Source organism: Chelonia mydas, chromosome 1 (genome assembly GCF_015237465.2).
Source record: "Chelonia mydas isolate rCheMyd1 chromosome 1, rCheMyd1.pri.v2, whole genome shotgun sequence".
Classification (NCBI taxonomy): Eukaryota; Metazoa; Chordata; order Testudines; family Cheloniidae; genus Chelonia; species Chelonia mydas.
The window spans coordinates 55,702,760-55,728,386 of record NC_057849.1 but is presented as its reverse complement, the minus strand read 5'-3'; the positions used below and the strand labels follow the sequence as shown (position 1 = coordinate 55,728,386).

At 44.1% G+C, this 25,627-nt stretch overlaps 1 protein-coding gene across 3 annotated transcripts in view; it reads left to right on the top strand.

Annotated features, from left to right (window-relative positions):
- The window catches only part of FAM124A (family with sequence similarity 124 member A), a 79,180-nt gene that overhangs the window by 41,498 nt on the left and 12,055 nt on the right, over nt 1-25,627 (top strand). For 2 of the 3 annotated variants that reach the window (XM_037893247.2, XM_037893251.2), the window contains one exon: nt 20,900-21,639. In XM_037893247.2, the coding sequence (XP_037749175.1) occupies nt 20,900-21,639 (740 nt within the window). Of the gene's footprint in view, nt 1-8,991; nt 9,143-20,899; nt 21,640-25,627 lie in introns of all 3 variants that reach the window. The other variant, XM_043532597.1, reaches the window with a different exon arrangement.

Sequence of the window (25,627 nt, the reverse complement as noted above, 5' to 3'; positions counted from 1 at the left end):
CTTCCCTCATTTTGTCATTCTGTTTCTGAGAGCAAGACTTTTTTTTAGAGTCTCAGAACCAGTTTGCATTTTAAACATTTTTAAAATAAATTATCCATTCTTGAATGGGAACAGGAAAAAAGATTTAAATTAATAGCTGAATTAATGCTTATTTTAGAAATGTAATATTCAATTTTTAAAAATTGAATATTACTAGCTTTTAAAGAATAATGCTTGCAAATTGCATAGAGTGTATATTTATATTCATCAACTGTTTCCAGTACAGCAACTAGAGTCTTTTAGGAACTAAGCCATAAAATAACTTCACTTTGAAAACCAGGAGAGCCTTTCTGTTTTGAATTGTCACATGGGATATTAGCTGAAATGGAATTAGTGTACGTGATAAACATGTACGGTTTTTTAGATTTCCCCTGTGAGAGAGGGAGTATTAGGCCGACAGGCCCATGGCTGGAGGCCCCCCCGGGTCCTACCACACCCTGCCCCAGAAAGGAGCAGTAGAGAAGTTCTCCAGGCTGCCTAGACTAGCTGCGGGGGAAGCAGCCAATGAGAGAGGCTGCAGAGAGCAGCCATTCAGGGCCCAGCAGGCTCACATACAAGGCGCAGCAAGGCCAGAGGAGTCAGTCAGCTGGTGACTGGAGCTGGAGGAATGACCATTGTTTTCCTGGCTGGCGGAAGGACGGGCAGGACCACGGCCAGATCAGTTGCTGGCAGGGACCGGGGGAGCAAGAGAGCGCTTCTGGCTGGCTGTTGGGCCGGAGTAAAAGACTTCAGCCCTATGGTAAGGGTAAAGCATTTGTGAAGGTGCTGGGGCCGTGGGGAAGTGGCCCAGGCAACGGTAGCAGCATGGTGGCTAGTTACGGGGAATGCAGCAGCACGTAGCTGCCATTCATAAGGTCCCTGTGCTGCGGCCTGGAGTAGTGGGTGGCTCTGGGTCCCCCCCATACCAGCCAATAGGAAAGTGGCTTAAGTCCTGAGGAAGGGAGTTGAGAAGGCCCAGAGAAGGGGCTGATTACTGAACTGTGAAACACCCCAGGAAGGGGATTGGATGGTTTAGTGGGCCCAGAGCAGGTAAGGAGTGTGTCTCCCGGGAGGAAGCCCCCGGGGGTACATCCCCATTCCAGGATCAGGATTGCTTAGACTGAGCCTGGGGAGAGCTACAGAGATACCAATGTCAGGGTACTGGGATAGGTCCAGCTGAACTGTATACCCTGGAAAGGGTCTGATTTGTTTCACATACAAACTGTGTGTGAGACTCGGCTGGAGGGCTGAGAATTAGGCCCTCAGTCACAAAGCATGCTTTCTCTTACCGCTTTCCTTTCCCATCAGCTAAGGTGTGTATGTGTCTATTTCATGGCACAGTCCTATTACCTGAAAGGTTTATGTGCCCCGGAATAGTTTTCCATTATTACTCCTTCTAAGAAGTTTGTTGTTTTTTGTACACAAACTATTGATTACCTGTGCAGGCATTACTACAAACATATTTTATGGCATATGACCATGTCTTAGCCAATTAGATGATATTATGTAGTGTACAGAGTTAGCTCTTGGGCCAAATTGAGCAATAGTGTAAGTGTGCACAGCTCCAAACTCTTTTTTAAAAGGCAATGTACTTTCTACCCTTTTTTTAATCATACTTTTGAAAAACTCTGTTTCACTTGTGAACCAGATTTTAGTAAAGTGCATACATATATTAAATCAAACCATTGAAGGAAAGAGTGAAAAGACTGATTAACTCTTTGGATGCATTTTGAAAGCTCATACAAATTGTACAGTTTTGAATTTATTGAGAGATTATTAATGGATTTTTTTGCTGAATTAGTACACCTTGCGAACTTGGAATAGAGAACTGAAATATAACAAAGATCAGTAACCTGGGTTTCTGCCAAGTATAGCAATTCATATTTTTATTTTGAAAAATTTTATGACTGGAAGGGACTTACATTTTTACAAACCTTAAATCTTCTAAAGTGGAATTCTGGAGTTGGTCAGAATCCAGACTTCATTGTCTTTCAGCTTTTTTTATTCCCCACTAAAAATGATGCAATCCTAGTCAATTGTAAACTAAATATGTTACCTAATAATCAAAACAAATATACTAATTATAAATTACTACTTAATTACGACTTCTCTACATTTTTGCTAAACCTTTAACTTCAGAAGCAAGACAAGCTGCTATTTTAAGGCCTAATTGTTCTACTGTTACTCATGTTGATGTGGAATTACTCATACAAGTAGTCCCGTTGAACACACTGTTCACCAGTGTGAAAAAGGTTGCAGAAACAGGATCTGTTTGAGTACTCCGTCTCTCTTTTCATTTGTGTTACTTCAGTGCTTATGAAGGTTGCTGAATTGACAGCTCCCCTATTTCTCCACAGAACAGGTATAGTATGAGGGGTGGCAGGGCAAGTTTCCCAAGCTTCTCCAGTTTACCTCAGCTGTCACATTCAGCTCTCACATGGGAACTGCCCACAGGTAATGAGTTCATTTGAGTATCCAGATGGAGAGAAAGAGAGAGAGTCAATTCTTGGTTTTTGTGGGAAGACTGCTAACAAAGTTGCCAATTAGAGCAGGTTGTGATAGTGGCAATTACTTGTCTTCTAAGCAGTTATTTTGCCAATCAACCCATCTTGATCCATGTCCAAGGGTGGCCACTGCCATTCCATCCAGTTGTCACTCCACCATAGCCTAGCAAACGGCCTCACCTGGAACACCAGAAAATGAAGATCTCTTTTCATACCACCTTGATATGAAAACTATTGGGAACCTCCTGGGGAGCAGACACTGTGGTCTTTCATACTTCTGTATTGGCACTGGTGTTTGCTCCAGCTGCATACTGTTTTGCAGTCTGGGGCTGCAGCCTCCACATTCAGCTTGTCGACACAGAGCTGAGTTTGGCCACTCATGTCATTAATGGCTGTTCGAACTACACACAAACCTGCGGTCTGTATGTGCTAGCACGTATAGCTCTGCCAGACTGTCAGTGAGATGTTGTTATTGTTCAGTCTGCTTGGAGAGCTGCGACAGATAAAAACAGCCTATTACGTCTCCAGTTGACTAGTGCCCCAATCTCAGATATATTCAGAGGATGAATCTCATTCCTGTGGTCTGGGATATGACGCTCTCAGGTCCCCTTTGTTAATGCAGCTCATGCACTCTTGGACAAAAGAGCTGCTGATCCTTCACCATGCACGGACGATCAGTATCACCAGGTAGCCAAAAATTACGCCCTTAGAAGCATCAGTAGGAAAGAGAGTCTAACACGCTAAGTAAATTCAGGAGTCCATTGCTGCACCTGCCTCCACTTGATTGTAGATCCTGGACTAGACTCAATAGGTTACTTGCTGGCTGAACCAGAATTACCACAAGCGTGCAGTAGCTAGGTCTGGTTTCCTCCCCATTCTGTGACTGTGGAGAAGCATAGCAGACAGTAAATCATGTGGTGAAAGAGCATCCAACCCGACATCTGGAGGACAATCTAAAATATCTAGCCTGTCTTGATATAGAGGCCACCCTGTGGGTATGGAACCTGGACATGAAGCTCTGACATCTGTTAGGAGAGAGGGGTTCTGTGTTTTTTTTGATTTCTCAGTTTTGTGAAATGGGCAGTTATGCAATGGGAATTGGACAGAGACTCCTAAACCATCCTCACATTTTAACAAACTTCAATCATTACTGACTTTGGGGGGATTCACACCAGCAGTCTAGGGGTGAAAGGCTCTAAATCCCATTACTAATCCCCTGTGCTAAGTGTCATGATTCCAGTTTACATAGCTTTCCATTAATTTTTGCACCAGACTGATTTGCAAGCTTTGAACTGTAAACACGTAACGCCCGCAGAAACTCAGAATCCCATCAACCTCCCATTGATGGGGGTTCTTTGTGAAATTGTAGACACTATCTGGGAGTTCTTTAATTTTGCAGTTCACTGTTGGTGTGTGTCCAGCACAGACAGAAATGAGCTGTGGAGGGAGGGATGGGGATGTATAGGAGGTTGGAAAATTAGTGTCACCAGTCAGAATGGAACATGTCCCAAATTTGGGTTTGTTATATAGAGTAAACGGGTATGCATGCACATGTGCAACATGCTGTGCCTCCTCCAAGTCTGAGCAAGAGGTGAGCCGAAGATGAGTACCACAAGTTTATCAAAACACCTTGAGAACCATTACCCTGAAGTTCAGCCCAAAGCCAATAGGTAGCATAAGCATAATGGTGCATGGGGAAGCAAAGTGTTACCTCAGAGGTAGTGTTGCTATTGTGAATTTTGAAATAATTGTTATTTTTCTTAAAGCCCCAGCTGCTGGAGCCTTGTGAGGATCCTCTGGTTTGTTTGTTTTTTTAAATTAAATTTCTAGCCCTCATTCTTGTACCTCCTTTGCACCCTAAAGGATCAAAAACAAGGAGACAAATAAAAATAACCCATATTTATGTATTTATTTTAATCTCATGATTTTAAGCCAATCTCATAATTTTGGGAGCTTGACTCATTATTATTTCTAACACTCATGGTTGTCAGTACAGAGTGCAGCAGCAGCATATAGTCATGGAGCATAACCAAGGAGGTGTGGCTGTCTGTGTCGGGAGAGCAGCAGGCTTGAGGATGGTGATTTGTGGCACTGGGGAGTGGGCGAGCTCATAGTCTCAGGAGTAAGAACTGAAGGAGGAGGTCACAGTGCAGACAAAGAATCTTTGACCCTGCATCAGGAGGAGAGGGAGCTGGAAGCACCTTCACAAGGAGGTGTGTACTGGGGGCTACAAAATATTTTGACTGCTCACCTTCTGCCACAGTGCAAGAGCGCAAGCCCCCAATCCTTATTTTTATTATTAGTTTTTATTCATACTACAGTAGGCCCCAGAGGCCGCAGTGAGGGTCAGAGCTTCATTGTGCTATCCAAACACCAAGTAAAATGTAGTTCTTGCCCTGTGGAGTTAACTTAGATTGTAAAGAAAAGATGCAACAAGAGGGTGTAACAGGGAGTGGGGGATAAAAGATGAAGATAAGAACATAAGAATGGCCATACTGGATCAGACCAATGGTTCATCTAGCCCAGTATCCTGTCTTCCAACAGTGGCCAATGCCAGGTGCCCCAGTGGGAATGAACAGAATAGGCAATCATCAAGTGATCCATCCCCTGTCGCCCATTCCCAGCCTCTGGCAAACAGAGGCTAGGGACACCATCCTGGCTAATAGCTACTGTTGGACCTATCCTCCTATGAATTTATCTAGTTCTTTTTTGAACCCTGGATAATAATAGGAGACCTATGCACACAATTTGAAGATTGAGTTTGGGTTGTTGGTTTATTTTTGTTTTCTTTTAATAGATATAATGATCTGGACAATCCCTACTGGCTCCCTGGCTTGCAATTGTGAGCAATTTATCAAAGGAATGACAGGAGAAGTGGAACTGGAGGGATTTGAAGGACGGTGGGGTAGCCCTTAGCTCGGGAATGGTGTTCCTCACAGAATGCATGCCATGAAAGGAAGTGTGATGGTGTTAGCTGGTGAAGCAATCGATTGGGCAGTCAAGGCTGGCATTGTTGGCAGAACGGAAGAGGAAGGGAGAGAACATGACAAGATGCGATACAAAAATGGATATGTAGGGAGGAGTTCAGTTGTGAATGGCCTTAAAGGTAAGGCCTTAAATCTTGTATTTGAAGTGATGGAGAAGGGGCAGGGACTTGGAAAAGGGGTGATGTGGTTAGGATGACAAGCCAAGAAGATGATCTTAGCAGTAGCCTATTGAAGGGATTTGAGTGGGCTGAGGTTAGTGCCAGAAAAACCAGAGCAGGATATTGCAGTCAAGGCAGAAATGATAAAGGCCTGCGTGATGTTCAGTCACCACAGGTGCCCTTGGTGGCTGAAACGTAGGTGGGGCAGGCTCACCTCTTCTTTCCTGGCACGCCTGCTAACAGGCTTTCCTGCAATGGTCTGCCCCTTTCTTGTGACTCAGGCTTGTGGCCAGGTCAGGTCACATATTTATATATACCCCTTTCAGGGTACATAAAGAGTCAGGCACCGGATAGCCCTATGGTCAGGTTAGGGGTTTCAGGCATCCTCTAGTCAAGGTCTCAGGGTTTTGACTCTTCTGGCTTCAGGGCTTTCTCTCTTCCAGACTTCGCCCTATCAGGGTAGGCTTTCTACCTCTGCAGTCCCTAGGGGCTGGAGGGGAGCCCAGGCCCACCCACTCCATCAGGCTCTAACCAGGGCCCAGCAGCAGGCAGCAAAGTACTGCAACCAAAAGTGCTATACTGGTGCTTGCCTGGTTCACTTCCTACACGTTCTCTCTTTTTCAGTGCACAAAGTAAAGACATTAAAAACTGAAATCAAAGTAAAGTCTGAGACCTTCTGAGTGTTGTGAGTCTTTTTTCCCAGGAGCTGAGAGTGCTCTAGGGTTAGGGTTAGATATTATTTTGGGGAAGTTCTATGGCCTGTGTCACGCAGGAGATCAGACTAGATGATCACAGTGGTCCCTTCTGGCCTTGGAATCTATGAATCTGAGGGCTTGTCTACACTGGCAAGTTTTTTCGATGAAACTAATGTCGACAAGGAAAAATCGACAAAAGCAAAGTCGCCAAAGTGTGTCTACATTTGCTCCCTCTGTCAACAGATCACGTACACGTTCAGGGCACCTTTGTTGACAGCGAGAGCAATGGACTGTGGGTATCTGTCCCACAGTGCCTAGCAACACCATCCGTCACTAGGTGTTGTGGGAATGCGGAAACAGAGTGCGGTGCATCCTGGGATGTGCAAAATGTACCGTCATGCACCGCTTTGTGTCCTACCCCTCCAAAGGTTTCTGGCTTCCTTTTGCTCCGTTTTTCCAACTGTCATTCTTTTTTCGTGCGTGCCAGCATCTGCAGTGAGAGAGGATGGATTCCCGCACTTCTCTCCTGTGCGCTGTTAGCTGTCATGAGGACATCGCACATGGCAACACAGCTACTCTCAGAGTTACTCGCAAAGTTAGCAGAGGATGAATTGCAGGCACCTGAGTGTGATATGGACGGCAGCAACTTATCAGTGCTTTGTGCATTCGCAGAGCAGCTGCATATGGTAGACCGTTGCTTTTGGGCTAGTGAAACAAGCACTGATTGGTGGGATTACATTGTCGTGCAGTTGTGGGATGACACCAGTGGGTACAGAACTTTAGGATGCGTAAAGCAACCTTCAGGGAGTTATATGCTGAGCTGTCCCCCGACCCGCGGTGCAAGGACACCAGATTGAGAGCTGCTCTTTCGGTAGAGAAGCATGTTGCAATCGCTGTGTGGAAGCTGGCGAATCCAGACTGCTACCGGTCAGTTGCAAATCAGTTTGGAGGAGGAAAGTCCACTGTTGGGGCCATATTACTCCAAGTGTGCGGGGCAATAAATCGCATCCTGCTGCATAGGACCGTGACTCTGGGAAATGTGCATGAAATAGTGGATGGCTTTGCAGAGATGGGTTTCCCTAACTGTGGTGGGGCGATTAATGGCACACACATTCCAATTTTAGCACCAGACCACCTTGCCGCTGAATACATCAATAGGAAGGGATACCTCTCCATGGTGTTGCAGGTGCTTATGGATCACCGATGGTGTTTCACGGACATCAATGCAAGCTGGTCTGGAAAGGTGCATGATGCACGCATCTTCAGGAACAGTGGCCTGTACAGAAAGCTGCAGGCAGGGACTTTCTTTCCAGACCCCAAGTTCACAGTGGGGGATGTGGAAATGCCCACAGTAATCCTGGGAGACCCAGCTTACCCCTTAAAGCCCTGGCTCATGAAACCTTACACAGGTCACCTGGACAGCAGCAAGGAGCGTTTTAACAACAGGCTGAGCGGGTACCCATGGTAGTCGAATGTGCCTTTGGCCATTTGAAAGCTCACTGGAGGTGTTTCAATGGCAGGCTAGACCTTACCAAGGATAATATTCCTGTGGTCATAGCCATGTGCTGCACTTCGCATAATCTGTGTGAATCTAAGGGTGAAATACTTGCTCAGGTGTGGAGCACTGAGGCAGAGCGCTTGGCTGCACGTTTGAACAGCCAGATGCTAGGGCTGTCAGAGGAGCCCAGAGGGCTGCTATTAACATCAGAAAGGCTTTGAGGAACCACTTTGACAATGAGGGGCAGTTACACATGCTATGGAGTTGCTTTCCTGGTGCATCCGTGTACAGTTTTGGGGCCCAAGATCCATGCAACACAATGCTTTAGAAGCCTGTTCCCGAGAGTGAATTGATTGCTATACGCTTTTGTAGAACACAGAATAAAAATGCTGTGCCATTAAATACCTTAGCCTTCATTTATTGTTAAAAAGGATAAAACCTCACAACTGTGTGTGTAGCTCCAGCGATCACTGTGCAAGCTGTGAGAGGGGGTGGAGCAATGGGGAGGCTCAGGAGGGCTGTGAAGTGAAAAGGAAGGTCTGGGCATAGAGGGTGGGGTGGGGTTGGCAAAGAATTGTGCATCTGCACGTGCTGCAGTGAAAGATTGATCACAGAGCTGCTCACTCTGCAGCTGTATCAAAGACTTGAGCATCTCCGTCTGATCCTCCATCACTTTTATCATCCGCTCTGTCGCTTGCCTAGCAAAAGCAGCACTCTCCTTTCTGACCTGCCTTTCAGCTTTCCAGCACTGTTTCCGTGCCCTGGTCTGTCTCTCATTGCGCTGCAGCGCCTCCCGGAACACGTCTTCTTTGCTGCGCCTCGGGTTCTTCCTTATCTGCCGAAGCCAGTCCTCAGGGGTGCATGGTGTGTTCCTCAAGGTCTGTGCTGAATAGAAGAGGGATTGTTACGTTCCAGCAAGTGATTGAAACATTTTAGTAAAAAGGGCCTTTTGCTAGTAGAAATCACTTTCTCTCTGAGACTCTAGGCAGGCACACAGCTCCGCGAGCACCCCAGTCATGGTGAGTTTCGGGAGTGGGGGGAAGGCCGTTGTGCATATGGACAAAAAGGTCACGGCTTGCAGGACAGCTTTGCAGGGAACTCATTCTAAAATTATCCCACGCTTTTTCACAGGCGGCCAACCTGCTGGCTGACATCGCGCTGCTGCGGGTGACCAGAGAAACCAGTGGACAACTGCTGAATGCTTGCGGCTTTCACCCTGGTCTATATGCAGTTCAGCTATGTGCCGCTTTGGTCCCAGCTCCAGTGATTGCTAAATGGCATGGTACAGTTTCCTACAATGGGGGAACTAACAAGGCTGCAATCCCTTGGAATCTGTGGCAGATTAACAAGTACCTCTTGGAAACTTTCCAGAGCCTCTCTGGAGGATTCCCTGCAGGTCTCAATGTCCATCGACACCCTGCTTGGCCATGCAGATTAGCTACACAGGGCAATGTCCAGCTCACAGAAAACACTACCTGCCTCCCACTTTTTGATTCCATACACAAGCCACAGCAACTTACCCGGCATCTTATCTGCTTCCTGCTCCCCGCTGAGCACTTCTGGAGTGGAGAAAAGTTCCTGGCTGCCTGCCCCACCAGGCAACCCCGCTGGGAGCACCACATCCTCTTCTAGCTCGATTTCTTCATCCAGAATTTCAGCCTCTGGGTTACCCCCTCCCTTTCTCCTGCCTGTGAAGTATCCACGGGGCTATCGGCAATGGAGGTGGAGTCACCACCGAGGATAGCATTCAGCTCCTTATAGGTCTTAGGTGCAGCACTGGAGCGATGGTTCGCCTCCCGCGCCCTATGGTACGCTTGCCTCAGCTCCAATAAAATAGGGAAAAAAAACCTGTGGTCTCTACACTGCATGTTTGTCGACAATAAAGGGAGGGGAAAAGACAAAAGTGTCTCGCAGGGGTGAAAGTTTTTTGTCGCCAAAACTAGGTGGTTTTTGTTGTTGTTGTTGTTGTTGAGAAAAGTCACATTGCAGTGTGTATGCTATCACTGGTTTGTCACCAAAAGCCAGTTTTTGGTGACAAAACTTGCCAGTGTAGACAAGCGCTAAATTAGCTCCCCTTCTGCTGCCACACTGAGCTGGTCTGTTCTCCTTTTGAGCGCCTCAGCGAAGCCATGCATGCTTTGCAGATGTATTGAGGTGGGACCATGAGGGCCCAGAGCAGCTTTTTAACCCCTTCCTTAACAGTGCAGGGTTTGTCACAGCGTAGTTGAGCGCTTTAGCAGTGTAGACTGAGGGAAAAGGCCAGAACTTGGAAGCATGAAGATGTGGCTGCAGTAGGGACCTCCTGGTGAGCAGAATCTGAGGTTGTGGCTTACCCCAGGAGTTGCAATTACTCCACCCCTGCCAACATCAGAAGTACAACAGGGTTGAGAATGTTTTACCTGAGTGACAATCATGTGCATACGCAATACGTAGGTGGGTATTAGGTGTGATTTGTAACAATGCTGACTTTGCTGTGTTAACTGAAACCTCTGCACCAAGGACTATGACAGCCTGTTATCTGCCAGCTCATATTAATGGGTTGTCATAAATATAAAGGGAAGGGTAAACCCCTTTAAAATCCCTCCTGGCCAGAGGAAAACTCCTCTCACTTGTAAAGGGTTAAGAAGCTAAAGGTAACCTCCCTGGCACCTGACCAAAATGACCAATGAGGAGACAAGATACTTTCAAAAGCTGGGAGGAGGGAGAGAAACAAAGGGTCTGTGTGTCTGTCTTTATGCTGCCTTTGCCGGGGACAGACCAGGAATGGAGTCTTAGAACTTTTAGTAAGTAATCTAGCTAGGTACGTGTTAGATTATGATTTCTTTAAATGGCTGAGAAAAGAATTGTGCTGAATAGAATAACTATTTCTGTCTGTGTATCTTTTTTGTAACTTAAGTTTTTGCCTAGAGGGATTCTCTATGTTTTGAATCTAATTACCCTGTAAGGTATCTACTATCCTGATTTTACAGAGGGGATTTCTTTACTTCTATTTACTCCTATTTCTATTAAAAGTCTTCTTGTAAGAAAACTGAATGTTTTTTCATTGTTCTCAGATCCAAGGGTTTGGGTCTGTGGTCACCTATGCAAATTGGTGAGGCTTTTTATCCAACATTTCCCAGGAAAGGGGGGGTGCAAGTGTTGGTAGGATTGTTCATTGTTCTTAAGATCCAAGGGTCTGGGTCTGTAGTCACCTAGGCAAATTGGTGAGGCTTTTTACCAAACCTTGTCCAGGAAGTGGGGTGCAAGGTTTTGGGAAGTATTTGCGGGGAAAGACGTTTCCAAACAGCTCTTCCCCAGTAACCAGTATTTGTTTGGTGGTGGTAGCGGCCAATCCAAGGACAAAGGGTGGAATATTTTGTACCTTGGGGAAGTTTTGACCTAAGCTGGTAAAGATAAGCTTAGGAGGTTTTCATGCAGGTCCCCACATCTGTACCCTAGCGTTCAGAGTGGGGAAGGAACCTTGACATGGGTCATGAAGAAATCTTTTACCTCCAGCAGCAGATGAGTGGCATGATTTGTTAGATATCAGTGTCATTTTGACTCACCATCCTTATTTTATCCTGAAATGACCATAGGAAGGCACACCAATTCTCTGTCATAGGAGGCTCTGCAGATGTGGACTGTCCATCCTGAACTGCATGTAAAACTCTTGTATTGCTATGAATTGCCTATACAGCCACATACAGATGAAATTCCACCTTGGCATCATCACCTGCTGCTACTAGTGGAGATGTGGTGAGGAGTACTGACAGAAGAGACTGCATGAACAGGCAGGAACGTCTGTGAGGGGAGGGCTCCTGCCTCATACTGAGAATGAGGGGCGATCAGCAGGTTATCTCAAGTGCCTATATACGAATGCACAAAGCCTTGGAAACAAGCAGGGAGAACTGGAGGTCCTGGTGATGTCAAGGAATTATGACGTGATTGGAATAACAGAGACTTGGTGGGATAACTCACATGACTGGAGTACTGTCATGGATGGTTATAAACTGTTCAGGAAGGACAGGCAGGGCAGAAAAGGTGGGGGAGTAGCACTGTATGTAAGGGAGCAGTATGACTGCTCAGAGCTCCGGTACGAAACTGCAGAAAAACCTGAGTGTCTCTGGATTAAGTTTAGAAGTGTGAGCAACAAGAGTGATGTAGTGGTGGGAGTCTGCTATAGACCACCGGACCAGGGGGATGAGGTGGATGAGGCTTTCTTCCGGCAACTCGCAGAAGCTACTAGATCGCACGCCCTGGTTCTCATGGGTGACTTTAATTTTCCTGATATTTGCTGGGAGAGCAATACAGCGGTGCATAGACAATCCAGGAAGTTTTTGGAAAGCGTAGGGGACAATTTCCTGATGCAAGTGCTAGATGAGCCAACTAAGGGGGGAGCTTTTCTTGACCTGCTGCTCACAAACAGGGAAGAATTAGTGGGGGAAGCAAAAGTGGACGGAAATCTGGGAGGCAGTGACCATGAGTTGGTTGAGTTCAGGGTCCTGACACAGGGAAGAAAGGTAAGCAGCAGGATACGGACCCTGGACTTCAGGAAAGCAGACTTTGACTCCCTCAAGGAGCGGATGGGTAGGATCCCCTGGGGGACTAACATGAAGGGGAAAGGAGTCCAGGAGAGCTGGCTGTATTTCAAGGAATCCCTGTTGAGGTTACAGGGACAAACCATCCCGATGAGTCGAAAGAATAGTAAATATGGCAGGCGACCAGCTTGGCTTAACGGTGAAATCCTAGCGGATCTTAAACATAAAAAAGAAGCTTACAAGAAGTGGAAGGTTGGACATATGACCAGGGAAGAGTATAAAAATATTGCTCGGGCATGTAGGAATGAAATTAGGAGGGCCAAATCGCACCTGGAGCTGCAGCTAGCAAGAGATGTCAAGAGTAACAAGAAGGGTTTCTTCAGGTATGTTGGCAACAAGAAGAAAGCCAAGGAAAGTGTGGGCCCCTTACTGAATGAGGGAGGCAACCTAGTGACAGAGGATGTGCAAAAAGCTAATGTGCTCAATGCTTTTTTTGCCTCTGTCTTCACTAACAAGGACAGCTCCCAGACTGCTGCGCTGGGCATCACAACATGGGGAGTAGATGGCCAGCCCTCTGTGGAGAAAGAGGTGGTTAGGGACTATTTGGAAAAGCTGGACGTGCACAAGTCCATGGGGCCGGACGAGTTGCATCCGAGAGTGCTAAAGGAATTGGCGGATGTGATTGCAGAGCCATTGGCCATTATCTTTGAAAACTAGTGGCGAACGGGGGAAGTCCCAGATGACTGGAAAAAGGCTAATGTAGTGCCAATCTTTAAAAAAGGGAAGAAGGAGGGTCCTGGGGACTACAGGCCAGTCAGCCTCACCTCAGTCCCCGGAAAAATCATGGAGCAGGTCCTCAAGGAATCAATCCTGAAGCACTTACACGAGAGGAAAGTGATCAGGAACAGTCAGCATGGATTCACCAAGGGTAGGTCATGCCTGACTAATCTAATCGCCTTCTATGATGAGATTACTGGTTCTGTGGATGAAGGGAAAGCAGTGGATGTATTGTTTCTTGACTTTAGCAAAGCTTTTGACACGGTCTCCCACAGTATTCTTGTCAGCAAGTTAAAGAAGTATGGGCTGGATGAATGCACTATAAGGTGAGTAGAAAGTTGGCTAGATTATCGGGCTCAACGGGTAGTGATCAATGGCTCCATGTCTAGTTGGCAGCCGGTGTCAAGTGGAGTGCCCCAGGGGTCGGTCCTGGGGCCGGTTTTGTTCAATATCTTCATAAATGATCTGGAGGATGGTGTGGATTGCACTCTCAGCAAATTTGCGGATGATACTAAACTGGGAGGAGTGGTAGATACGCTGGAGGGCAGGGATAGGATACAGAGGGACCTAGACAAATTGGAGGATTGGGCCAAAAGAAACCTGATGAGGTTCAATAAGGATAAGTGCAGGGTCCTGCACTTAGGACGGAAGAACCCAATGCACAGCTACAGACTAGGGACCGAATGGCTAGGTAGCAGTTCCACGGAAAAGGACCTAGGGGTTACAGTGGACGAGAAGCTGGATATGAGTCAGCAGTGTGCCCTTGTTGCCAAGAAGGCCAATGGCATTTTGGGATGTATAAGTAGGGGCATAGCGAGCAGATCGAGGGATGTGATCGTTCCCCTCTATTCGACATTGGTGAGGCCTCATCTGGAGTACTGTGTCCAGTTTCGGGCCCCACACTACAAGAAGGACTTGGATAAATTGGAGAGAGTCCAGCGAAGGGCAACAAAAATGATTAGGGGTCTGGAACACATGACTTATGAGGAGAGGCTGTGGGAACTGGGATTGTTTAGTCTGCAGAAGAGAAGAATGAGGGGGGATTTGATAGCTGCTTTCAACTACCTGAGAGGTGGTTCCAGAGAGGATGGTTCTAGACTATTCTCAGTGGTAGAAGAGGACAGGACAAGGAGTAATGGTCTCAAGTTGCAGTGGGGGAGGTTTAGGTTGGATATTAGGAAAAACTTTTTCACTAAGAGGGTGGTGAAACACTGGAATGCGTTACCTAGGGAGGTGGTAGAATCTCCTTCCTTGGAAGTTTTTAAGGTCAGGCTTGACAAAGCCCTGGATGGGGTGGGATGATTTGATTGGGGATTGGTCCTGCTTTGAGCAGGGGGTTGGACTAGATGACCTCCTGAGGTCCCTTCCAACCCTGATATTCTATGATTCTGTGTCATACAGGCTGTAGTGAGCATCCCAGGCACTTCTCATTGCTCCCAAGCATCCTTTGGAATAAACGGAGGCAGTATGCAAAGTAGGGTATGTTGAGGAATAGATTACTGCTCACTGCTCTCACTTCATTTGGCAGATGCCACTAACCTGGAGAAGGAGGAGCTGGTGAATCTATTGCTGTGATTCCCCTCTTGCTTGTTTTATTAGTAGTGTGTGATTTATCAAAGGACAACGTAGTGCCATGGCCAGAGATGACCATTAACTACTTCTCTCACAGCGATCCAAGACATGATGCAATTTGTTGGTAAAATAACTTTTCTTCCTGTACCTCACTGTACATCTTTCAAAAAACACTCCAATGAAGTGTCAACTTTGTAATTAGAGTTGAGCAAAACTTGGAATTTTCATCTGAGGGGAAATTTCAACATGTCAGGATTTATTTGTGTCCCAAAGTGGGATGAAAAGACAAAATTTCCTGTGGAACGAAATTCCAAAATATTTTGTCTTGGAAATATTTTTGATCCAAGTGAAACATGTCAACATTCCCAAAACGCAGTTTCAAGTAATTTCAACCTTAAACTCCATTTCCTTACGGTGGCACGTTGCCTTATGGGATTTGTAATTCAGGGTCTGATCCCCCCCCCCCATTCCCCCGCTGTATACCAGGCTCCCCAGGTTGGCATGCATCTCCCATAATGCACCCAGAATCACCTGACTCGCATGAGTGAAGTGAACACTTCACCTTATGGGACTCATACTTCTCCGGGGAGCCCAGCCCATAGGAGAGAATGGGGCCCAGAACTAAACTAATCGGAAAATGCAATTTAGTGTTTTATTGACCGGTGTCTCAATGAAAAAATTGGACAGTTCAAACAACACAATATTCATATTCATGTTGAACCGACCCCAAATGAAATATTTCATTTCAATTTTCCTGATGGAAAAATCAAGGATTTTTGGAAAAATCAAGAATTTTCTATAGAAAGTTTTGATTTTTGTGGAAACTGCATTTTCTGTCAGAAAATGATTCCAGCTGAAAATTCCTCACCAGATATACTTGTAATATCTGATGAGAGAATATAGGGAAGATTGGACTGCTGCCTTGCCATTATGAGACCTCCGGTTTCTCTGCCCAGGAAATAAATAAACGTCTGTAGTTTAAACAAAGCAAACAGCAATAGAATATCAAGCTGTACACACGGAAAAAGAAAAATTCCGAATCCAGTTCTGCAATATGCTGAGCACCCTGAACTCCCGTTGAAGCTAATAGGCATTGAGGGCACTCAGTCCTTGTGGGATCAGGCTCTCGGTTTGCTAACATATCTCAGTTTTAAGTCTTCCAGCTGATGGTAGTAACACAAGTTAACAGATAAGTTAAAATATATATAAATATTATTTAAATCTTGATAATATTTCCCTTTTAGCAATTTTAATGTTTCTGCCACCCTAAAAGGAAACAATTCCCGTCTGCTGGGGCAAAAATAGAACATTTGTGAGAACTGTACGGTTTAGGTTCAAATAAATGTTTCAGCATTTTGTTGTTGATGGGTTTAATCAGTTGCACAGAGAGCCTAATATATATGCAGGTTTCAGAGTAGCAGCCGTGTTAGTCTGTATTTGCAAAAAGAAAAGGAGTACTTGTGGCACCTTAGAGACTAACAAATTTATTTGAGACTTTAATTTGCTTCTATGACAATTTGCCAGAGGGCAAACTGAATTGCACTAACTTGAGAAGCGGTGGCGCTTTCCCTGCCCCTTTCTTGATAAGTGCAAGCTGAAGTAGAAAGCCTTGCTAATAGCACAGAAGCAGTTCACACCATGTAATCAGCTTAAGAGAGTTTTCATCAAACTCCTCTCTTCATATTCCTGTTTACATTTTTCACACCTTAATGAAAAGGCTGTCTTTTGCAGGAAAAAGGTAGGACCAGTACTGCAATAGAAGTGTTCCTGCTAATGTAAAGTTGATACAGAAGCTCTTTCAGCTTTTATTAGTTACACTCATTCCCGCTTTGGCTTAGTTCATGGTTTCTTCTAGTACAACAAAAGATGATTTTCTCTGGTGTATACGTAGCTTTAGCTCCTAATGATGGCTTTCTGCTGTACTCTGGTGGTCTTCTGAGGCTGTTTGTTTTAGCATCTTGTGCTGACGGGTACATTTGGTGATAGCTCTGGAATACTAATGCCAATGCTGGTTCTCACAAAGCCTGGCTTTTGAAAAATGCTTTAGACCATTCAGCAGCCCTCTACCATGCTGAGCGACAAGAGGGCAGAAAGGCCATGCTCAGTGAATTTTTTTTTTTTTAATGCAAAGTAAGCAGCCCACAGGAATGGCAGCTCTTTGCTTCACATCCTTCTGCCCAGGCTTCTTACAAAGCTGTAGCCATCTATTTGCATAAATATCAGGCCTATCCCTTGTTACCGTCTTTGTTACATAGATGCTATCAAAGGAAATGGAGGGAGAATAGATTTGAACATCTTGCATTCCGCTCTTAGAAAAAGTGTGATTGTATAACTAATCCACATGGTTTTCTTTTTGGTTTTATTAGATTCCCCCCTGTCCCCATTCCCATTTCTTGTTTCAAAGCCACTGTTCCTGGCCTGTAGAGGGACATCAGCAATAGATGCCTTGGAGCAATAGCACGTGCAGTATTCTCTGCAGGAGAGCCCTTCGACATCATTATGACCAGTGATTGATTTGCTGCAGGTTGTTGTTCTCTTCTGTTAACCACTTGGCACAGTCACTTCTCATCACCCATTTCATGACAGAGACATGAGAACTTTGCTGCCACTATATTTCTCATCATCAGTTTGATTTGCCCAAATCTCCTGTAGGTTAATGCATGTTTGGTATATGCTGTACATACCAGTTGCCAGTCTGGAGAGAAGGCATTCACGCAGTTGCCAATAGAAGGGGAGACAGTCCATAAGATATTCTTGCTATTAAAATGTGGTCCACACAATTAAAAGCTTAGGAACCCTTGGTCAATCTACCATATTTAGGCATTATGTCTCCACTTCAGTCTCATGCATGTAGGCAATATCAGAGTACTAAATAAAGAGAACCATTTCAACTAGGGTTGTCAAGTAATTGCAGTTAGCTCGTATGATAAACTCAAAAAAATTAATTGCAATTAAAAATATTAATCATTATTAATCACAGTTTTAATTGCACTGTTAAACAATAGAATACCAATTGAAATGTATTAAATATTTTTGGATGTTTTTCTATATTTTCAAATATATCAATTTCAGTTACAACACAGAATACAAAGTGGACAGTGCTCACTTTATATAGTTTTTATTACAAATATTTGCACTGTAAAAATGATAAACAAAAGAAATAGTGTTTTTCAATTCACCTCATACAAGTACTGTAGTGTGATCTCTTTATCATGAAAGTCAAACTTACAAATGTAGAATTATGTACAAAAAAACTGCACTCAAAAACAAAACAATGTAAAACTTTAGAGCCTACAAGTCCACTCAGTCCTACTTCTTGTTCAGCCAATCGCTAAGACCAGGGGTGGGCAAACTTTTTGGGTCGAGGGCCACATCTGGGTGGGGAAATTGTATGCAGGGCTGGGGCAGGGGGTTGGTGTGCGGGAGGGAGTGCAGGGTGTGGGAGGGGGTGCAGTGTGCAGGAACGGACTCAGGGCAAGGGATTGGGGCAGAGGAGGGGTGCGGGGTGTATGAGGGGGCTCAAGAAAGGGGGTTGGGTGCAGGAGGGGTGGGGAGTGCAGGGGACTCAGGGCAGGGGTGCAGGAGGGGTGCGGGGTGCAATGGGGCTCAGGGCAGGGAGTTGGGGGGTGGGGTGCAGGAGGGGTTCGGGGTGCGGGCTCCAGTCCGACGCTGCTTACCTAAAGTGGCTCCGGGGTGGCAGCAGCGCACACCGGAGCCTGGGCAGTCTCCCTGCATTCCTGGCCTGGCCCTAGCTGTGCCACTCTGGGAAGTGGCCAGAGCCACCTCCCTGCTCAGCCCCTGGGAGAGCAGGGGGGCACAGGGCTCCATGCACTGCCCTTGCCACGCCTCCAGGTACCTCCCCGTTCCCGGCCAATGAGAGCTGCGGGGGGCGGTGCCTGGAGGCAAGGGCAATGCACGGAGCCCTCTACCCCACAGGGACCACAGGAACATGGTGCCAGCCACTTCTGAGACTGGCGTGGGGCCTGTGGCACCACGGGGGGCAATCCCACGGGCTGGATCCAAAGCCCTGATGGGCCGGATCCAGCCCACAGGCCGCAGTTCGCCCACCCCTGGCTAAGAAAAACAAGTTTGTTTACATTTACAGGAGATAATGCTGCCCACTTCTTAATTACAGTGTCACCTGAAAGTGAGAACTGGCGTTTGCATGGCACTGTTGTAGCCAGTGTCACAATATATTTACGTGCCAGATGTGCTAAAGATTCATATGCCTCCTCATGCTTTGGCCACCGTTCCAGAGGACATGCCTCCATGCTGATGACGCTTGTTAAAAAAAAATGTGTTTGTTTAAATTTGTGACTGAACTCCTTAGGGGGGAATTGTATGTCTCCTGCTCTGTTTTACTCGCATTCTGCCACATATTTCGTGTTTATACCAATCTAGGATGATGACCCAGCACATGTTCTTTTTCAAGAACACTTTCACTGCAAATTTGACAAAATGCAAAGAAGGTACCAATGTGAAATTTCTAAAGATAGCTACCGCACTCGACCCAAGAAGCGCCTTCCAAAATCTGAGAGGGATGAGGTGTGGAGCATGCTTTCAGAAGTCTTAAAGGAGCAACACTCTGATGCAGAAACTACAGAACCCGAACCACTTTCTGCTGTTGGCATTTGATTAGATCATGAAAATAAACATGCTTCAGTCCGCACTGCTTTAGATAGTTATTGAGCAGAACTCGTCATCAGCATGGAGGCATGTCCTCTGGAAGGGTGGTTGAAGCATGACGGGACATATGAATCTTTCGTGCATCTGGCACGTAAACATCTTGTGACGCCGGCTACAACAATGCCATGCGAACACCTGGTCTCGCTTTCAGGTGACATTGTAAACAAGAAATGGGCAGCATTATCTCCTGTAAATGTAAACAAACTTGTTTTCTGAGCGATTGGCTGAACAAGAAGTAAGACTGATTGGACTTGTAGGCTCTAAAGTTTTATATTGTTTTGGTTTTGAGTGCAGTTTTTTTGTACATAATTCTACATTTGTAAGTTTGACTTTCATGATAAAGAGATTGCACTACAGTACTTGTATTAGGTGAATTGAAAAATACTATTTCTTTTGTTTTCTACGCTGCAAATATTTGTTATAAAAATGAATATAAAGTGAGCACTGTACACTTTGTATTCTGTGTTGCAGTTGAAATCAATATATTTGAAAATGTAGAAAACATCCAAAAATAATTTAAATAGATGGTATTCTATTGTTTAACAGAGCGATTAATTGCGTTTAATTTTTTAATCATGTGATTAATTGTGATTAATTTTTTTAATTGCTTGACAGCCCTAAGTTCAACTAAATAGCTAAATTAGCCAAGTGATTTATTGAGCTCTCTGGGGTCTCTGCTTACATACACCTCTCTTCACACACAGCTTCAACAGAGCGAAATTGGCAATATCTCCACTGACCTCCAATCAGCTGTCACTTGGCATTAGCCAAACCTACTTCTTTGTAGTCAGGGAGATTTCAGGGACTACATCATAGAGATTCCCTCATGCGTTTGAGGGTAACAAGTAATTTTTGCCTGAATGATGTTCAGCTTTTGAATACCATGATGTTTGTGCTACTTGCTATTACTAAGCAGATATCTTCACTACGCATATACAATCTTCTGATACTTGCCTTCAGGCCCCTTGAATACTCTAACTTGGTGGGAAATACTAATGGCAAGGTGATAGAATAGAATTCCATTGTGTAAATTCCATGCACAAAGCCGGGTGGCACAAATTAAAACGAAAACATGGACTGAACAAGCCAGATATCCATTTTGATCCTGACCATTTTGTTTGTTGTTTTGCTTTCTCCCAATTCTTTGTTTTTTTGCCTTTCAGACTGTAAACTCTTTGGCAGGGGGCTGTCTGTTTCTACACAGGAATGTACAGTGCCTAGCCCATTTTGAGTAGTATAAATAATAATTATTGCAGTATATTGTCTTGATAAATACTAGTTTGTTTTCTGTTAGGTTCTTTTATTTATGGCTATATTTACCTCTAGATATTACTGACTATTGTAGGCAAGCTTGATATAGAAAAATCACGTAACTGACTGAATAATGTATTTCTCCTTCAAAACCTACATAAATCACGTCACAATATGAGGAATTACTAAATAATTTTTAAAACCTAATACAGATTTTGTTTTTTTTATACTATCAGGTGAACTTTCTGTGGAGGACAATCAGGACCCTTTCCGTGTTAGTATACATATAATCACAGACCCTGGTGAATCCAAAGTTCTCCAGCAAGCCATTGATAAACTGTTAGCATGGATCCATCCAGACCTCCAGTTGTTCCGAGTCTCAGAAAGACGGGTCTCGAGGAAGCACAGGAAGTCTGGTAAGGCTGCTGTTTCTCAGCCAGCCCTTGCAGTCATTCTGTTTTTGCAGGAGGAATATGGAGAAGAACCAATCTTACAGCTCCATGAAACCTTTCAGAGACCACCTTGGCATTACCACCATACAGAACGAGTGCATGGCAAGTTCCTCCCTTACATGCCATGCAGTCAGGACTTCTTCACTTTGGCCCATGGGACCCCTTTGTGGGCCATCCGACCAGTGCATTATGGGAGAGAAATTATCCGCTTTGCCATATACTGCAGGAATGAAAACTTTGTTGACATTATGAAACTGTACCAGTTAATCCTGAAAAGACCGGTGTGTCAGAAAAAGGCAGATTTTTGTGTCTTTCCTGTCTATTCTAACATGGATATAGACATTCAGTTCTCTTTAAAAAGACTCCCTAAGGGCCAGATTCCAACCCCTACAGAGTCAGCGGTGCTGGAATTCCGAGTAGAAGATGTTGGACAGCTTGTTCCTCTCTTGCCCAGTCCTTGTAGCCCAATCAGTGAAGGCAGGTGGCAAACAGAAGACCATGATGGGAATAAGATCCTTTTGCAGGTATTCTCTAACATCTCTAATTTTTTATGTGATGAAACAGAAACCTATTTGTTAATTTGTATAAGAATGCTAATTTGTCCCAGAACAGCAAATAAAGAGTGGGGCTTCCATAACAATATCCTGGTAGGCAGACCCAAGAAAGTACTGCTAAAAAGAGAGCTTATAAAATGCTGTATGCATGGAAAAATATAAAAATCAATACAGCTGTAGGTGATACCATGATGTTCAGATATCCCTTAGCCCCATGTTCGGCAAAGGAGACTGAGATGAGCCAAGTGTAGAAATGGGAAAGATTGTGAACTGATAGCTAAAGGTGCATGTTTTTGCAGTTTTTATAAGAAACATGAGTACCCAGGTCACATATATTTATAAAATAGCTATTAGTTACTAGCTTTTTATTAGCGGTAAACAGAATTTTTGATGGTACAAATTATTTTCTTACATATGTATTAAAACACTGCGTGACCAACTGCACCTCAATAGATGGCCCAGGAATCTTCTTGTTCTGCAAAATAGCTATCAGACCCAGAAAAAAGGATAGAGAAGCAGAGAAGCAACCTGAGCTGTTTAGGAGACATGCTCCCTGCAGTCTGCCCTCTCAATCTTATCTCAAGCTGCATGTACTCATAGACAGATTCTATGGAGAGTTTGGTCAATAGGAGGGGAAAGGTTGTGAAAGGCACAGTACCCATACTGTATCTAAGGCTGCTCGGAGTCACTTCAACATATGCAAGTGAGTTAAATAGAATAACAAATAGCAAGCTTTCCAAAACTGCACTCTTCATCAAGATACATACAACAGCTTGAACAGAGGCATGTTGCTTCACAGTTACACATTGTGGCTTTTTGCTTAACCATGTGCCTCAAAGCCACTGCTTCGCTAAAGAGGTTTCCTGAGGCTTAACCTTTTATTCTTAAATATTTTGTGATTTATATTTCTGCTTAATAAAAATAGCCCACCCCCACTATTAATGTTCACTTTATTTTTAAAAATCCACAGGAACAGATCATCCCCTAAATACACATGCTCTTAATGCTAATAGGGCTAAGTATGTGTGTCAAGGAAAGTCAGACCCTTACATTTAGAAGAATGTAATCATTCTGATTTTAAAGGGGGGAGGTTTACAGTGAATTTTCTTTGTGAAAGGTGCCCTTGCTACTGAAGTCCTTTATCTGCAGAACAGGCACCCCAGGTTTGATCCTTTTGCTTCGTGGAGCTCAGGATGCTGACAGTTGTGGGAAGTTCTGCTTGAACTTGCTGAGCACCCATATCTCCTTCTGTCCTCTGCACACTTCTGCAGAGTTGGGTGTGCGCAGACCATCTCTGCAATGTGGGGCAGCTGTATGCCCGTAGCTCTTCTCACTGCCAAGATCACCAGACCTCTCTTGCAGATCCCACCTATGTAGAAGCTCTATCCCACTGGCAGCAACGGCACTGCCCCACATAGGTGCCTCAAGTCTGACTGCAGCTGAGAAGGCAATTCACGCTTCCTGACCATCCAGTCCTTGGCCACTCTGCTGAGACTGCCACTAATTCTTTAGTTGTTGGACTGGTTTTTGTGACGTGGACTGGATAGGCACTAGGTTGGGATAACCAGTTTATTTCAAAATGGCCACGAACCACCTTGATGTGGTAACCACTTGGGATCACCTTCACTTATTGCTTTTCTTCTATAGATTAAAGGGTCCATATCCTATCAGTAATCTCTTTTCAGAGTAGCAGCCGTGTTAGTCTGTATTCACAAAAAGAAAAGTACTACTAGTGGCACCTTATAGAGTAACCAATTTATTTGAGCATAAGCTTTCGTGAGCTACAGCAATTCTCTCTGATTTCCAGTTTTTAATAGTGAATCTTCCAACTACAATAATTTACAGCACAATGACACTGAATGAAAAAAATTATAATGTCTGTGTGTAGGGTACTGTATAGGGGTCTAAACATTCCATGGCTATTGCCGCAGTAGCCGTATTAATTTTCACCTCTCATCAAAATGACATTTTAACATTTTTCAACTTGCATATAGGTTTGTGTTATTAATAACAAGAATATTTTGATTGCTACAAACTCAGATTATCTACACATGCCAAAAGTATCACTTATACCCACCAATAATAAATTTATACTTCAGAGTAATAAAGTACTTAATGTGACTGGGATTTTAATATACCTCACAGCAATGTGACCTGTGTGTATCTTGTGGTATGCTTACAGGGGTTGGGACTCCTGCCAACCAGTAAGATTGCTCCATCATCTTAACCCATTCTGCAAATGCAATTATCGGGGCCCTTAGATTAAGAGCAAGAAAAAAAACCTATTAATGGATGAGTCTGGCATTTGATATCCTTTGTTTGCAAACATAAAACCCCGCAAAAATGTTTTGTTGTGGCATCTTTGCTTTGTCTGCTTCCTCAAATTAACTCAGACAGCCTGATCTTATTCCAGCTGAAGTCAATGGTAGCTATGTTGTTGAATTTAGTGTGAGCAAGATTGTCTATGATCAGTATTGGTTCTGTCATTATTTTCATATGTTGAATTTTTACAATGTATGTAGTAGTTCAGTAAATAACTGTCAAGCATTTCAGTGTAACTCCCAGAAGTAAATCTGTGAGTGCAGAGGTATTCCACCTATGTAAATGAAGGCATTCTGTGTGATCCTGATAAATATGTACAGTACAAAATATTTAAAGACACAAAGAATTAAGGTTACTGAGCTAAATGAATATCAACAAATAAGTTGTACTATATAAAAAGGGATCAGAAGCTTGTATATAACTATTTATTTGTTAATCCAGTGAAAGGTTTGCCTTTATCTATCTTGCCTGTGTTCAAAACCGGTATAGCTACAAACACTTCTTGAGATAAATAGCAGAATGCATTTCCATTTCCAAAGTCTGAGCAATTGCAATTAAAAGAACAAATAAAAAGGGAAAAGAGAGGAACAAACTAACTAGAAATCAAAGGAGGTGTAAAGGAAATACAAAGTCAAGGGCAGCCCCCAAAAAAGGTGGGGAAATGCGACTTCTGCAGAACAAAACGAAAGGATGGCGATTTAAAGAAAAGTATGAGACATCTTAAATTAATGGTGCAAGTGGATAGAACAAATTTGATGAACAGTAAAAGGAAAGGAAGGCAAGGAGGAATTCTGACTGGAAGGACAAAAAGAATAGCCTTTACAAAGGTTTCCTTTAATTTCTTAGTGTGCAGAAAATTAGAGAAACAGGGTGGGTGAGGTCATATCTTTTATTGGACCAACTTCTGCTGGTAAAAAAGACAAGCTTTCAAGCTACGCTGGGCTCTTCTTGAGGTCTGGGAAAGTACTCAGAGCATCACAGCTAAGTACAAGGTGGAACAGATTGTTTAGCATAAATAGTTAACACATATTTCAAGCGACCATTCAAGGTGAAGTGTCCTGTTAACACTCCAGCACTTATAAGCCAAAAAGGGAGATTGGTGGCTTTTAGATTGTTGTACTAAGCCATAAATCCAGTGTCTTTAGATTTTTAGTATCTAGTAAAGTTATGAATTTAAGCTTCTAGCCTCATCTTTTGTGTAGGTTTCCTTTGAGGACATGGACTGAGAGGTCATATATGGAGTGATCGTTTTGTGAAAAGTGTTCCCTCATGAGTGCTGTGGTATTTTTATCTTTTATCGTTTTTCTGTGTGAGTTCATTTGAGAGCGTAGTGATTGTCTGGTTTCACCCACATAGTTTTTATTGGGGAATTTAGTGCACTGGATGAGGTACACCACATCTTGTGATAGGCATGTGTTGGACAGGTTGCTGAAAATGGCAGACCGTTTGTATAACAGTGGACTCGATAAGACCTGTGTCTAGTTACAGATATAAGAACCTAACTTTTGCTTCGTATTTTTAAAAATCTTGTCCTCTCAGTGTTTCTCCTGCAAGATGTGCTCTGCCTTTTCTGCCTTAGATGTTTGTGGGTTCTCTAGTATCAGTGATGGTTTTAATAGAAACACACAATCCTAAA